Source organism: Mus caroli, chromosome X (assembly GCF_900094665.2).
Source record: "Mus caroli chromosome X, CAROLI_EIJ_v1.1, whole genome shotgun sequence".
Classification (NCBI taxonomy): Eukaryota; Metazoa; Chordata; class Mammalia; order Rodentia; family Muridae; genus Mus; species Mus caroli.
This window is the reverse complement of record NC_034589.1, coordinates 129,731,258-129,748,494: the sequence shown is the minus strand read 5'-3', so window position 1 is coordinate 129,748,494 and position 17,237 is coordinate 129,731,258. Positions and strand designations below refer to the sequence as shown.

The window sequence follows — 17,237 nt, the reverse complement described above, 5'->3', positions numbered from 1 at the left end:
TTTCATGATAGCCCAGTTAATTGCACCAAAGGTCATAACAGCCAATAAAGAGGGCAAGCAGGGCTTGCCTACCAGTAGGATGTTCAATATCAGCACAACAGACACTGGGGATGGTACAGCTCAGGGCTTTGAGATATCCCAATTGTGTGTTAGGGCTGTTGGCATTATTTATAAAACACTTTCATTTAAAATGAGTTGAAGCCGGGCTTGGTGGCGCACGCCTTTAATCCCAGCACTTGGGAGGCAGAGGCAGGCGGATTTCTGATTTCGAGGCCAGCCTGGTCTACAAAGTGAGTTCCAGGACAGCCAGGGCTACACAGAGAAACCCTGTCTAGAACCCCCCCCCCAAAAAAAAATAAAATAAAATGAGTTGAGCTTGGCGACTCTTAGGAAAGGTCAGGAGAAAGGATTGTAGCCTCTAAGGGGATCGGAGCTCCACAGGAAGACCAACAGAGACAACTAACCTGGACTCTTGAGGCTCTCAGAGACTGAACCACCAACCTAAGAATATACCCAGGCTGGACCTAGGCTTTCCTGCACAAACCAGCCTTATAATTTCATTTTCCTATGTTTTCAGGCAACTATTGGGTATCTTAGACTATATCCCACATGATTAATGGAGGTCACGCTATCAGAAGAAGGTCTCATTTACAATATTCTTATATAGAAAATGTTATTAGAGTTATAGGAGGTAAACAGACTACTCTTACAAATGTGTGAATCCAGACAACTAAAATGATGGCTTCAGTTTTGCAGGAGAAATGGGCGGCATACTCACGCCTTGACTCTTTATTACCAACTAGCTTGGTTAGTCTCATTGCCTGGGAAGAGCTCCGGCCCTGTGTTTTTGCTGGCATAGTTTTTCAGGTTGAGGTTGGACCTTAAAACTAGAACAAATTTCCTTTCCTGGTTCACAGTTTGATGGGTAGATTTTTGTCTTATATTAGATCAGAGTAACCTCAGAACACATGTCATTTCTTTGCTCATGAAGCTAACTTTCCCCTTTTTTTTCATTTAAGGGAAGCATTTTGCTTCTGTTTGCTATATCCAAATCACCAGCATCACTATTCTCCTACTTTAGGGCCATTGTTAAGTAAAATAGTTATGTTCCACATGTACTGTGGAACTGCTGTGAAAATTGATCTGATAACAAAGATAGCTATGTAGTGACTAATAGGTTGGTAGAGAATGTAGCATAAATATTCATAGATGTGCTGGAGAAGGGGATGATTTACACTGCAGGTAGGATTGAGTGGATTGACATTAATGTTCATTATACTACTCAGCACAATGTGCAATTTAAAATTCATGAGTTATTTCCATGGATAAGGAGGTACTACTGGTCATTTGAAAGGCTCATTTTGAACACATGATATGTTTCCCTCAAATTGTTAAATACACATTTACCCTTTGAAAGTATATTTAAGGGAATGTAGAAGTCTACCTACCTTTCATTGACCTGTCCAGATGATCTATTAAGGTCATCTATTTGCACCATGGCCCACATACAACTGGCTTTTACTAGATTGAAATAGTATGCTCTCCAATTCTGAAACACACTGAATTCAGATGAGCTCTATGAAAATGCTTTTTAACTCCCAAGCTAAACAAATGCCCTTATAGTGAATGTGGAGAAAAAGAGAAGAGATGGATTCTTAACTGAATCAATTACCTACCATGAGATTGTGACAAACTGAGTGCAAGTGAGACTTGCTAGGTTGTAGCCAAGCAGCTCTCAGTAGAGGAGGTGCTGTGGGAACTTCCTCCGCTCAGTTGACCAAGATCAGGCATCTGCTCCCATGCAGAACTTCCGTTCAGAAAGCCATCCAGCTATCTGTCTGGTCTGAGGAATCTCAAACCTTGGCGTGGTTCTCTATTGATAGCAGTTCAGCTGCCAGACAGCTAAACCCCACTTTAGTACATCTCTATATTCAGGGAAGGTGAAATTGTAGTGCCTTGACTATTGTATCTGTTCAAGTTTGAGCCCTTTAGTTTCAGCTTGGATATTATTAAAGCACCAGTTGTCTTTTTGAGTGGGATAACTCAAGTTGTGATCTTGGCAACATATGTCTGAGCACAAAGGAAACATTTGAGAATGTACAAGATGAAGATAATGGAATAGACAAGGAGCCAGAATTTAGCAGTGCACTTGTCTGTTCTCATTGTGAGCCTTTTAAATTGACTAACAATCCTGTGGCTGACTTGATCCCTTATTTTGTCTTTGAACAGGGCCACCCTGGACAACCAGGTCCAAGAGGTCCACCTGGCCCAGACGGCTGTAATGGAACTCAAGGAGCTGTTGGATTTCCAGGCCCTGATGGCTACCCTGGGATTTTAGGACCACCTGTATGTTACCAGATCTTTGCACCTTAATGCAAATGCACCTTCAAGTGTGTTTTTTGTTTGTATGCTTGTTTGTTTATCTCCAAACACCATTAAGGCCTTGTGGATAGCCACTGTACTACCTTGCCCAATGCAAGAGTTTATACGGATGGCACCATAACAGCAAAACTCTTTAAAAGTGCCAGTTGAGGGGTACACATGTTACATGACTTTAGGTTACTTTCTAATGCTACCTTGGGAATTGTCAAGATTGTTAAAACAAACAAATAATAGTTATAGCACATTTCCGAACAAAGCATGCACTTGAGCTATTTGGCACTTTGCCATATCAGGTAACATTGGGATATTCCAGGGCTGGAGAGATGGCTCAGTGGTTAAGAGCACTGACTGCTCTTCCAGAGGTCCTGAGTTCAATTTCTAGCAACCACATGGTAGCTCACAACCATCTGTAATGAGATCTGATGCCCTCTTTGGGGGTGTCTGAAGACACAATGGTGTACTCACATATATAAAATAAATAAAATCTTTAATAAAGGGGAGTATATTCTTGGAAGAACTTCATGTGATCATATGCATATTAACCAGGACCTAAAGGCATGATGAACTTGGTTTATACTAGTAGTTTCCTGACTTGAAGAATAACACATTTCAAGCTCACTATGCATCTAACGTGGAAAAACCTAAATCTATAAGAGTTGTCATGTGAGGCCATTTGAAACTAGAAATCATGCAGCCAATTATACAGATCTCATAGTTCTCTGAGTAGCCTTCAATGACCAAGTTGTGGAATACAAGAATACATGTAAAAAAATGACACAGAGGATAGGCAGAATACAAGCCCCAAACTGCCCTAAAGGACCCTGCCATCAACCGTCCAGGCTACTAAACAGCAGAGAGATAACAGGGAAAGGTGTAGTCCTAAATAATCTACACAAGTCTTAAAGGCGCCTGAATGCTGCCATGGCAACAGAAAGGGGGAAGAAAATAGACAATGAAACCAGCAAAGGAGAGTTCCACCCCAACAAATGGAATAAAGACCTTGAAGTAACAGACATCCTCTGAAAGAGAGAACCCCAGAGTGGAAATCTAAACCCAGCCTGAAACTTTACCTTAAGTTTTAATAGAAATGTGGGCATGTTTTTACTAAGTTGAACCTCACCTCCTACTGAATATCCATTCAGTAAGTCCATTTGAAACTTCTTGGAAAGAAAATGGGGAACACATAAATAAGGAGAAGCAGACAATATTCAGAAACTGATTTGCATGTCTAGGCCCTTGTTTTACGAGAAGTACAGTAGTCCCTGATCTTGAGGAATCCATCATCAATCAACAATGTATTCTCCAAAGTGTACCCTTAATACTACCTAATACCAATCCTGACTTCTCCTTAGATGCCACCATTTGCTACTAAGACAGAAAAAAAAAAGGAATCTGGTTGAAAGACTGGAATCAGGTATATTGACTGATTTCCATGATAATGAGACACACCAGCTTTTTCAAAGGTTTGAAGCTGAAATTGTGTTGTAGAATCACGAGATGAAGTTGGTGTCATAGTTATTTTAGACCCATGGCCTACGTGTTGGCCCGAAAAAGCACCTGTCCTCTAGTCTGTTTTTGTACATCTTAAAAATAAATAACAAGAAAAATATGTGACAGACCCCAGATTTGACTCACAAAACTTTAATGATCTAGAATCACAGAAACTTTTGTTGACCTTTGACCTAGACAAAGACCCTTAGTGATGTAAGGGGTAGAGTTTTACCTAAACCAGTGCTCTCCATAGATAGAAAGTCTGCTGCTTTCTAACCTTCATCCTTTCACAGACCCCTGGCATAGAGACAGAAGAATGGCACCCAGCTTCGAGATGACCTCTTTAGAGGTTGGGCTATTACCTTTAACACAGCCAAGTTTTCCACAGCAAAAGACACATAATTTCAGGTTCCCATTGCCAAATCCTCTATCTGATTAGGTAATATTGCTATCAAAACTACGCGTGGGTAAGTGGGGTTTTGTTTTTCATTTGTTTTGTGTGTGTGTGTGTGTGTTCAGGGATTTTCTCACAGGTTTTTCATATTTTATCCAGGGGCTGCCTGGTCACAAAGGTGCAAAAGGAGAACCTGCTCCTTTTCAAGGCAGCATTACAGGAATGAGGGTAAGAATTTCTAAAGCAGGCAGCTGAGTGGGTGGGAATCAAGGTTTCCTACAGCGGGGCCCCACCTCACACCAAGCCATTTCCAAAACTAATAAACCTTGTGCCTGCTTAAGGAGCAGCACCAGCTGACTTTAAAAGGATTCCAAGTTTTTTGGTGGTAGAAACATTCACAGAAATGTTTGCAGCTATGCTGTCTAGAAATTTGTTTTCCAGGATCTGCACCAAAACTAAGAAAAGAAGTTGGCAATGAGTTTGCATGGCTATTTTCTTTGACAAGCCAAAACGTTTTCTAGAGGCACATACTTTTGTGTTTCCTCTAAAGCCTTAATACCTATGCACCTTGGTTTGAGTCTGTATATATCCTTATACAGCTTAGTATGACTACTGCCCCAGCATCTGGGTTCCTTCTCTAGACTCCTGAAAGTCTACAAATACTTGCCTGTCAGCTTTCAACTGATTGGAATCTAATCTCTTGTCAATAATATCATTTTATTGAGCCTTCCTCTATTTGCTAACTGGTAGCTTTATGTGTCCTCAATAAACCCTGGTTCCAAATGATTGACCCTACTGGTCTGCAGACTGGGAAAGAATCCATCACTGCCTTGATAGCAAATAGGAATTGATGTGCCTGCATTTGGAGGGGAGAATAAACCAAGCTTACTGAGATAATTGACACTACTCTCCCATCACTGTACAGGGCCTGGAACCTTAGAAACTGGCCATAAAAGCAGAGATGGGGATGGAACATCTGGATAACTACTGAAAAAGGAAATTTGGGTTCTTGACTTGGGTGCCATAGCAGAAGATAGAACATTAAAGTTGTCAAGGGCCTCTTGGCTTTTGGATTCATGTCACTCATTAGACAGATTGAAAATCTAAGGCTATATGACTTACTCAGAGCCAGATGGCCAGTTCTCTGAAGAACCAAACCTCAGGCAGTGTTCTTTCCATGCTACAGGGAGCTTAGAGGTTTTTACTGTAAGTCAAGTGATGTAAGACTAGCAGGTGTCAAAGCACCGCCATTGTCTTAGCAAACATTGATTAAATGGTTTTTCCAGAAATCAAAGAAACCTTGGATCCAGTGGAACACAGCAATTTCCACAAGATGGTTATATTACAGATTCATACAGTGGCTTAAGATGCCTCAAAGTAATTAAAATGTAATCAGAGTCTGTATGCTCTGTTGATTTTCCCTTGAAATGTCTGATTTGCATTGTATACATATAAGCACAGATTCTCTGGGGATGAAGGCATAAGGGAAGGTAGCTTTGCTTTCCTCCAAAAGGAGCAGAAAATCACCAGTCTGCAGAAGCCTTTTCTAATTGATAAGTTCCTAGCAAATGTGAAAATTAATTAATCTAGGTTAAGTAGGAAATCTTGTTCAGCCAAGGCTATAATATTTGTTTTCTAGAGTCTAGAATATTCACAGGGAAAAAGTAAATGGGCAAGTACAGCCAATTTATGCATTATTTAACACACAAGATAGGGGCCCAAGTTGCCACAATTTGTTTCTATCCCCTTGAATCTCAGATTGGTTGTCTGAAACCCTCTGGGCTTAATTTATTAATCTCTTCTGTGTGTTCTCTATCTATTTCTATTTCTCAGGGGGATCCTGGGCTGCCTGGACTAGATGGAATCCCTGTAAGTCATGATTCTTGTGTTGACCTCTTAATGTTTTGTCAAGATGTTGATGGTATCTTTTCACTCTTCATGGTGGAATTCAAAGGTCTTCATAGACTTGCTCAAAGAAATTCCAGAGTATTGCAATAGAACAAATCATACTAGCCACATTTTATTTTCAGACAGAAAGTCCTAAGAAGATGAAATGCACAACTTGAGTTTTAAGACAGGCAGTCTTCAGAGTTTACGTTAGATCTATGTCTGACACACACACACACACACACACACACACACACACACTCCCTGTTCCATTATGGATGCCCCTGATGGATGCCTGAAACCATAAATAATACTAAGCCCTATATGAACCATTCTCTTTCTATGTATATAGACTTATGATACAGTTAAATAATATGTTAATCACAGGAAAATATTAGCAACAATTGCTAATAAACTATGACATAATATGATTAGACAAAGTAATGAAATTTATGAATCCCTTGTCAAAATAACTTAGGGTGTTGCACTTGGCATTGCTCTTGTGAATTTGTGAAACAATATAAATCTTCTGTGGTGTTATAAAGTGAGGTAAATAAAATAGGCTATGAGACATAGCGTTAGCTGACTATGTAATAGTTACTTTAACATACACACTTCCATACTTCTTTCTGTTCACTGGTCTTGAACTGAGGTTGTCAGGAATATGGAAAGGAAAACAATGGATTAGGAGATCCACCCTACTCTCTTGCATGTATCAGGAAGGTACCATGTCTTTCATTCAACAACAATGTACTGTTTTCTATGTGTGTTCAGGATTACATACACAGTTCTTTTAAAGCTATCCCATACAGAAATTTCCTTTAGGGCACTGTAGTACATGGAAGTCCACAAGTTAAACTGATAAAAGATTTCTATTTCCTTGCAATTCCATATTTCCATTGCTTTCCTTTGAAAAGATATGAGAACTGTCCCTGGCTTGTTTGATTTTTCTTATTTTCCTTTGTCTTGATAGTTTTCGATACATATGGAGGATCCAGTATGAGCAAAGTGCTACGAGTGATCGCTCAGACAATGTAGACATTGTCCCTCCCACAAAGGAGATGAAAATGTAAGGGTAGGAATATCTCAGAGAAATCCTAGAACCCCTTAGGGAAGAATACTGTGTATCAAAAATTCTGATAGGAGATATGTATCTATGAAAGAGAATGTAGTGTCTAAGAAGCATAGGTCAAGTTTAGATGTGCCAGTTGTAGATGGATACTTATACAAGGGATGTGAAGTATGGGAGCCCACACAGGAAACAAAGATGACTAAGGACCAAATGTATAGATTCCCCAGAGTAAAACAAAATTGACTTTAAAAGTATGTTTATTAAATTTGTATAACATTCACTCTGTTTGCTTTGCAATTTCTCTTAGGGATTCAGCCTCCTGCCCACAGACATATAGTGCTTGCCTGTCAATACAACCATGATGCAATATGTATTTAGCTTTGAGGACAGGATGTCTGTTAACTAAACAACAACTTTATGATCAATAAGGAGACCACAAGTTGTTCCTGGTTGTCAATCCAAAATTCTATTAAGTAACAGAACATTGGCATCACTCCAGAAAATTCCCTCCTACCTATTCACAATCTGTCCCTATCTCACTGTTGTGATTATTCTTCTGTTTAAATTAGTAGTTCATAGCATCACCATTCCTAGAGAATCTTCCAATTCCCCTTCTCTTCCTGTTGTCTAAACCTTGTCCTCTCTTTCTTGGGCACATAACACCTGCGTCCTGCTACCCCACTGGAATGGAGCCTTACATTTCCCCATAACAGCTTTTCTCCTGATTTCAGCCTTCCTTTTACACATTATTACTCAATTCTACACATTTTCTCATTTTTCACGTGAAATTTTATTTTCCTTTTGACCCATGGAATATTTAGAAGTGTTGTTTTCTCATTCCCTAGTATCTGACTGCTTTCTGGCTACCTTTCCTTTATAAATTTCTAGTGTGAGTCTACAAAACTTAAGAGTATTACACTCTTATGTTTCATCTCATTAAATTTGCTGAAGTTTGTTTTATGACCAAAACTTACAGAGAACACATATTCAGAAGTTGGTGATATAATGTTTTAAGGAATATCTATTAGGTTAAGGTAGTTGATGGTATTTCAATAGCCAATGACCTGGGATTTTTTGTTTGTTTTTGCTTTATTGTTTTTTGCTTTGTTTTTTTTTTTTTTTTTTGCTGTTTTGTGTTATTTTAAGTTCTACAAATTACTGAGGCAAAGATACTGCATTTTGTTTAAAACTATAACATGTTTTTATCTATGCAGTTCTTTTTTTTTTTTTTTGCTTTATATATGTTGAATCTCTGTTAGGTGTAGATACATGTAATACTAATACTGTGATGTCTTCTAGAATTGACCCATTTATCATTATGAAATGCCTCCTGCCTATATCTAGTTAATAACTTGAATTCTGGTTTATCTAATACTAAATAACTAGGTTTTTTTCCTTTTAATTTTTTTAATAGTAAAAATTCAAATGCAGAGCCAAGTATAATGAATTTTACAATAATTACTTATAACTTTAATATTTTACTAGAATCTCCTTATCTCTCTTCTGTCCATCTATCTATCACTGTCTATCCATCAGCTCACTGATTTTAATGAATTTCAGAATACATTGCAGAAGTATTCCAAAATACAACAATAATGCCTATTATTAGTTAAACTTCAGTATTTGGTTTGATTCTTTTTGTTTATAAGATACTAAATGCATATTTACTACATTTACAATATAGTAAATCCACAAATACTGAATGTATTTTTTCAATTTTGACAGACACATACTCCTAGGTAATCTAAAATTCTATTAAGGCACAGAACATTAACATTACCCCCAAAAAAGAGGATCCTGCCTCTTTGCAGTCATTCCCTGCTCCTACCCCATCCTAAAGGCAAAATCCATTGTGATTACTCTTCAGTATAGATCAGCTTTCACTTGCCCTGAGGAGTCATATGTAGGGAATAATATCATATACAGTCTTTTGGGTCTAACATCTCTTGCTGCCGTGCATTTCAGATTCATCTGTATTGTTCTGTATATGAGTAAACTGGCTTCCTTTCACTGTTGTATGTCACAGCTCATGTATCAATCCCTGGATCAGCGAGTGCTTGGAAGAGTTCTAACATTTTCTATTATGAATAAAAATGCCGAAACAACTCTTATACAATTCTTGTGGGCATTTTTTGTTTTTTTGAGAAGTTATCTTGCCTTTTGACCTTAATAAAAAAAATTCTGTCTCCAGGGTCCATCAGGTTCCTCCGGCTCTCCTGGAGATGCAGGACCCATAGGACCACCAGGCTTACAAGTAAGACCAACTTAAAACTAGTGCATGGTTGCACATTTTTTTAACCAGGCCATGGATTTGATGCAGCCCTATGTGATTTAGAAGCCATTTCTGGAAGATTATACCTAAACACGCTGACTTTTTTATCCCTCCTTCCCTCCCTCCCTCCTTTCTCTTTTAGAGACAGAGTCTCATCATATAGCCCTGGCTATCTTGGCACTCACTTTTAAATGTTTCAAGACCATGTTGTCCTTGAAATTACAAAGATTCACCCGATTCCACCTCCTGAGTGCTAAGATTAAAGGCACTTTACCACTCCAGGCTTGAAACATTCTCTTGCTAAGAGCTATTTGTTGTCCTTGTTTGTTGTCGTTGTTGCTTCCCTAACTGTCCATTCTGTCCCCCTAAAGCTTACTGGTATAGCTCAGCATGAGGTATAGTCAAAAGAAGACAAATAACTTGACATATCTATTGGTGCCTTTTGCTCCCTCATTATGTTAGGCATTGCTAATTAATTAATTAATTATACCAACCACTATCATCATTCTAAGGATACTTCCAAATTTTTCTCAATGCTGCATTTGGGCAACTGTACCTACTTGTTTTTCTGATGTCAAAACTATGTATTACTGGTAAAGGGAGAACATAGCTAGCCATCTCTGGTTCTGGGAAAGCCCTGTCCCCAGATCATTTTCATCAATACCTAAATCCTGCTATTTAATTTACTACTGTGTTTGAACTTCACCAAGTCAACTTGAAACATCCCTAGGATGTTATGAGGAATAACACATGATATTTTTACTACCTTCACATGAGTGTAACTACCAGACTAATTTGGAAGATGTCAAAGGAGAATAAAAGAAACAATGAGTGGACCGAAAGATGGCCCAAGGGTTAAGAGCACATACCACTCTTGCAGAGGACCCACGTTTCATTCCTAGCACCCACATGGGGTAGCTGACAACAACCACCAACTGCCTGTAAACCCCAGGAGCTCCATGGGATCCAATCACCATTGCCTAGCCTTGGTGGGCAGGCACTACATTCATGTGCACAAACCCACACTCGGGTGCACACATGTACAAACAATTAAAAATAAAATTCTTTTCAAAAGGAACCATGAGAAATAGCACTAAAAATCCCCACTATAACAGACTCAGTCTGCATCAGTGCATTGAGCAGGGAGCCAGTGTATCTCTGCCCTCTGTCATCCAACATGGCCATGGTTTTCTTTTTGTTTGTTTGTTTGGTTGGTTGGTTGGTTGGTTGGTTGGGTTTTTTCTATAATTAAGAAATGCTTATTCCTTTCAATTATGTTAATCTAGGGTCCCCCAGGGCCCCCCGGACTTCCCGGTCCTGATGTAAGTATGCTTTGGGAGCTTGTATGTCCTGCCATTAAGTTCTCTGGGTTGTTTTCTTCTTTTATTTTTCATAAAGATACTGGTTTAAATCTATTTTCTAGTTAAAAAATAAAACTAACATATTCCAATTTAAGTTGTTGGAGCTTATTAGTAATTGATTTTCTTTTTCTTCCCTGTACCCTTGTACCCCAGGGAAATATGGGGTTAGGTTTCCAAGGAGAAAAAGGAGTCAAGGTAAATAGATTCTGAATACACAATCCACATCCCACATCCTCCAATAAATGTCTGTGGTTATTCATATACTCACACTTGTGGAAATGGATTTATTTTACACCTTAGAATATGACCTTTCCTATCTCACACAGGTCCCCTATGGGGTCCATTGAGAGCTACATGTTCGCATGCCACACACATGGGCTTTTGGAGTGTTTTTCTTTCAAAAAATTTTGTTTCCCTGCTTCCTATGTCTAAATCTATATTGCCTCATTTAACTATACTCTCTTAAAATGTATTCTTTCCTCTTCTTCCACCTAGGTACTTCTCTGCTTGTTTTTGTACATTATTGCATGATATTATTTTCTTCCTTCTAACCTTCTTCCCCCTTCCCTCTTCCCTCCTCCCTCTACAAGCATGCATGCACACAAACATGCATACACATATTTGATACCTCTTCTCTGTCTCTTTTTGTAATCCCTCTTTCTCTCTCTTGTAAACTTTCCTTATCTATTTGTGTCTAATATGTGAGTAAAGGTGCCCACAGGAAAGAAAAACAGGATGTTGGATCCCAGGAGTTGGGGTTACAGGCAATTGTAAGCTGCTTGGTGTAGGTGCTGGGAAATGAACACAGGTCCTTGGCAAGAGCAGTATGTGCTCTTAACTGAGCCATCTCTCCAAAGCTTTAATCTCTCTTTTAATATTCACTTCCCTTCCTTCCCACCTTTGAACCAATCAGATATCAGGGGGAGGATCTGATAACGTTTTAAGCAAGTTTACAATTTTGTGTTGGGACAAATCCATAGCTACCTTTGGTGGCACACAGCCATATGCAGCCTATGGAATGAGTACAGGTTACACAAACCCAATAGAGTCTTATCACTGTTGGCAGGAGGCAGCCATTCCCTTTGCCCAAATCTCACATGGCTCCCTTCTCATTACCTCTTTGTGCATGATCATGCAACTGTGAATCTGTTTTAGCCTTTTCCCTTCACAGTGATGCTGCACAACTCTTGGGCTTAACATTCTTCATAATCCCTTACCAATGAAACTTTGTTTTATTCCTTTGCACAAGGGTAAAGTGAACAGTTCATTTGTGGATTGCATCCAGAAGACAAGCTTTTGCGAACATTATTTGTATGATTATCCTTCATTCAATGGCCTCTTTGATTCTACAGGGGGATGTTGGCCTCCCTGGCCCTGCAGGACCACCTCCATCTACTGGGGAACTAGAATTCATGGGATTCCCCAAAGGAAAGAAAGGTTCCAAGGTAGTAAATGTTTACTTTAGGAAAAATTAACAGACCCTTTCCTGCTAATACTCAATTCAAGTCTAATATTCAGAGTAACCTGAGCCAATTCCAAAAGAGGAGTAAGGGGTTTTTCTTTGGAAGGGAAGGTAAAACAGCTTTCTTCTGTCCTTTATGGAAAGAATTATGAAAATTCTGAGGGTTTTTTTTTCTGGTGTGTAGACAGATGTTAGTGACTTGTATCTGACAATTCATGTAGGAATTATTTTTTGAGTCAATTTTTAATCTGGCAAATAACTTTAAACAGGCATTATACACTTGATTTTTTTTTTCCTACAAATTCCAGACCTCTCAGTATTTAAATTGTCTACTAAATACATTAAGTATAAATCTTCCCTTTGGAGTTTACATGTTAAAGAAGTTATTTGCCATCAAAGATTTAGTCTAAGGCCTTAAGTATAAGTCAGTGGTAGAGAGCTTGCACAAGGACATGGTTGTAATGGAGCACTGGAGGAAAATAGTTGACTTTAAATACCATGAATATTGTTAAGAAGCAGCAGTAGATGATCTAATTTGCCTTACCTGAACCACCAAGGATTAAGGTTATATTTCATAATCTGTCCATTAGGATAAAACTATGTCGATGTTTGCTTTTCAATGGTGCTAGTCTGCTGAAGGCCACAGATATCTTTCAGGGGCCTGCATTCCCTTCCTTCCTTCCTGAGCTTCCTTTAAATTTTATGATTATATTTCCATAGTGAAGGGGCCCAAATGGAAACATATCAAGTCTCACTTCTTTAATTTTGTTTTTGTGAACAAACCCAGTTCCCTCTAGCTTTATATTGGGAAAATTCTTGATTTGGGACCAATCTAAGTGTTAATGTAGGAGGATTTTTTTAACCCCTTCAATCCATCCCTAAACCATAGGGGACTTTTCCATGGCCTATGTAAGATAAATTAGCAGTTCAGAGAGAGAGAGACATTAGAATATTATATGTCTCTTTCCAAATTTTGATTCTTAACATCTGCTTGATGTCATTCTCTTCTTTGTAGCCTATATTTTTAAAGCAGCTTCTTCCACCAGAAATGCAACAGCTAACCATTTTTCTATCTCCCAGCCCCCCTCCCTCCTCCGGAGGTTGAAATTATGTATTAGTCATTAAATTTCCATATGCCAAGGAGCTTTCTAAACTAAGGCATCCCAGCAAGCATATAGATCTACACCACTGTCCTGTAGTGTGATAGTCACACTTCCTGGCTCCCTACTGGAGCAGTCAAAGTACTTTGAATGAGCATCTATCCTTCATGTTCTTGCTTTTTGTGGCTACTCATTAGCCTTTGATTAATTTTTCAGGGTGAGCCAGGACCTCCAGGTTTCCCAGGAATGAGTGGCCCTCCAGGTGTCCCGGTAAGTCTTACTTTGTAAATATGCATTCAGGGTCTGATTAAATTAAAAGCACAGTATGCCTACCAGGAAGATCTCCTCCCATGGTTATTGCTATGAATGTTACCATCTTCACCAAAGGCCTTGAAAGAAATAGCCTTGTTTTCTGATCTTGGGGACTGTTTAGCTTAACTCTCAGTGAAGCTATTTTAGATGCCATCAGCCCAAACTTTAGAGTTAGAACAGACCTAGGCTTGACTTCTGGGTCAAGAATCTCTTAATACTTCTGACTCTTTATTTTCCTAGTCTACAAAAAGAGGACAGCAATGGACTATATCTGAAGATTAAATGAGATTACCCACACTAGAGAAAAGTTTGTACACAGCTGACACTTATCAAATGTTCAGTAAACAGTATCTTTTCTGAGTAATCCTATCTTTACTTTCCGATCTGCCTTTCTAGCTTAGATGCTTGCATGCAACAGATGTTGTCAGAGGCGTCTATGTGCCAGGTTTTCTACTGAACTCAGAGGCTACAAGAGCAACTAAATAAAAGTTCCTCTCTGTCCTTGAGATTACATTCTAATAGAAAACTGATAATGTGGAAAACGAGATGAATCAATAACAAAAGCAGGAGTTCATGGCATGGCTCATTGTATACTGTTTGCCTTGCATTCCCAGGCCCTGGGTTCTAATCCCACCGGCACAAAAAAAAATAAAACAAAGCAAAAACAACTTCATACAATGGTGATATATAAAAGATGGAAGAGCACTGGACTGAGCACAGGGTCCCCAATGAAGGAGCTAGAGAAAGGAGCCAAGAAGATGAAGGGGATTTGCAGCCCCATAGGAGGAACAACAATATGAACTAACCAGTACCCCCAGAGGTCCTTGGGACTAAACCACCAACCAAAGAGTACACATGGAGGGACTCACGGCTCCAGCTGCATATGTAGCAGAGGATGGCCTTGTCAGTCATCAATGGGAGGAGAGGCCCTTGGTCCTGTGAAGGCTCCATGCCCCAATGTAGGGGAATGCCAGGGCCAGGAAGCAAATGTGGGTGGGTTGGGGAGCAGGGGGAGGTGGGAAGGAATAGGGGGTTTTCGAAGGGGAAACCAGGAAAGGAGACAACATTTGAAATGTAAATATCTAATAAAAAAAGATAGAAGAGGGTTACAGTGATGGAGTCTAGATGAGAAAACACTTGGGAGAGAGGGGTCAACAGGAGCCTCTCTGAAAGAAGTCCTATATAAGCTGAGAACTGTATAATATGAAGTAACAGGTCATGTGAATATTATATAAAGTGTTTGTAGGCTAGAGAGTACCATAAATACCAACACCTGAGGTTGAGTTGCTCAGCACTTCAGAGGCACAGCAAGGTGAGTGGTCAGACCCAGTATGGTAGCATATAACTATAGTCCCATCAATTAGGAGGCTGAGGCAGAAGGATCACCATGATTTTGAAGAAACCATGTGCTACACTGCAAGACCATACCTGAAAAATCAAAATTAAATAGCCAAGTGGAAAGGAAAGGACAAACTGAAAGATGCCGACAAACAAGCGGAAACTTTGGAGTCAGGTCACAGCCCGTTTCAGAAGTCGATTGTGGCTTTTATTTGGAGTGTCATGAGAAGCTATTTGTGTGTGTGTGTGTGTGTGTGTGTGTGTGTGTGTGTGTATGCACCTTTGTTTTTATGTGCACATTCATTCATGTAAACATGTGTGGAAGCCCAAATATGACACTGGATAACTTCATAGATGGCTCTTCACTTTGTTTATTGAGGCAGGGTCTCAAGCAGAACCACAGCTGTCCTAGGGATCCCTCCTTCCTTTGTCTTTGTCTTTGTAAAAAAAACAACAACAAAAAAAATCTTCAACACAGTGCAATTTGGGCCTCAGAAAGAAGACTGATAATAGCTCAGGCCACGGTAATAGCAATGGAAATGGCAGCAAGAGGGAAAGATAAACACATACAAAGACAATGGCATCATGATCATTTGGAGTACTCATTACCTTGCTTCCCTAATCAGCAGCAGCACATGGTCCATCTGAAGCATGTTTTATCATAAACACTTCCGTATTTCTCAAAAATAAGGACTTTTTGAAAACTTGACAATTAGTTATAATAGTAACTGAGCAGGCAGAAATCTAGTTTCCAGGTTCCTTGTTTATGTGAGAACCCAAACAAGGCCACAGTATTACATTTGGTCATCTGTTAACATGTCACAAAATATGTTCAGAAGAAGCTGACAGAATTTTCAAAGATTTGGGTTAGGGACTAGAAAAAAGTAGAAAAATCTAAGATAACAAGACCTATCCCCACTTACCTGTACACTGGGAATAATTGTGGACTCTAGTCCTTCCTGGTAGTACTTTGAACTACTTGGTGTCTTACTGAGGGATTAGGAAGTACAGCCAGAGGAGCCAGTAGGACAGATTGCTTCCAGCAGGGTTCCTGTTACTTACTCCACAGAAACAAAGGGGCATAGAGAATCATTTGTTCTACGCCCTTGATTTTAATCAGTTTTGCAGCTAGTGAATGAGAAAGAAAGTGTGCCTTGGTGTAGGAGGTAGAACACCCCACCTTACACTCCATCCAGCTCTGGAACTTTGAAAAACTGCTGAAATATTTTCTGTATGTGTGCAATACGGCAGTGGTTATAGCTAGTCTTCTTTCTGAGGCCCAAATTGCACTGTGTTGAAGAGGGTTTTTTTTGTTGTTTTTTTTTTTTTTACAAAGCTTTGCCGTGTAATGATATAATCTGTAGCTATATATGGCTACCGAGCTCTTAAAAGGTGGCTCATTCAAAATAAGATTATTTGTACTGTAATCGAATACACACTGGATCTCAAAAACACCAGTGGGGGAAGAGTAATTTGAGACAGTTCCTATTTATTGTGGATTTGGATAACCATTAAAATCGTTATTTCCTTTTTAAAATACAGCTACTGGAAAATTGCAAGTACGATAGTATATTTGTATCACATGGCATTTTTCAAGGAGGTTTGGAGAAAAGGATTGCACTAGTCTCTGTGGAGATTTTTGTATGGATTCTAGTCACCTGGCACCATCCCTGGGAAGTAAGTGAGTGAGTCCAGGTTGGCTCCTCTTGTCCGGTAGAGGACACCATTCCCTGAGCAGGGAAAGGCCGTCTCCAGAGACACATAGCTACTTACTCAGAGAGCTGAGACTGCTGCTCAGTATTGAATTTTGTTGTTTTTGCTTCATAGTTGTTGTTCTTTTTCTTTTCTCAGAATGAATAAGTGTTGCTTAATCATTTTTAGCCAATTCTTTTTTTTCCTTTTACTGAAATGGATTTCTTTCTCACATAATATGCCCTAATTACAATTCCCCTTCCCTTCACTCCTCCCAGTTCCTCCCCACATTCTTTCCCATCCGCTTCTATTCCCTTTTTGTCTCCCATTAGAAAACAAACAGGCTTCTAAGACATAATAATAAAATGTAATAGAATAAAAAAAAAACAAACAAAAAGAAAACAGTGGAATTGTACAAAAAAAAAAAACACAGAAAAAGAGCTCATGATACGTCACAAGACAGAGATCCACTCA

At 39.2% G+C, this 17,237-nt stretch overlaps 1 protein-coding gene across 2 annotated transcripts in view; it reads left to right on the top strand.

The window, feature by feature from the left end:
* Nucleotides 1–17,237, top strand: part of Col4a6 (collagen type IV alpha 6 chain) — a 318,869-nt gene that overhangs the window by 250,465 nt on the left and 51,167 nt on the right. For both annotated transcript variants that reach the window (XM_029473623.1, XM_029473624.1), the window contains 8 exons: nucleotides 2,230–2,346; nucleotides 4,427–4,495; nucleotides 6,101–6,136; nucleotides 9,418–9,480; nucleotides 10,785–10,820; nucleotides 11,013–11,054; nucleotides 12,212–12,304; nucleotides 13,638–13,691. In XM_029473623.1, coding sequence (XP_029329483.1) covers nucleotides 2,230–2,346; nucleotides 4,427–4,495; nucleotides 6,101–6,136; nucleotides 9,418–9,480; nucleotides 10,785–10,820; nucleotides 11,013–11,054; nucleotides 12,212–12,304; nucleotides 13,638–13,691 — 510 coding nt within the window. The remainder of the gene's footprint in view (nucleotides 1–2,229; nucleotides 2,347–4,426; nucleotides 4,496–6,100; nucleotides 6,137–9,417; nucleotides 9,481–10,784; nucleotides 10,821–11,012; nucleotides 11,055–12,211; nucleotides 12,305–13,637; nucleotides 13,692–17,237) is intronic.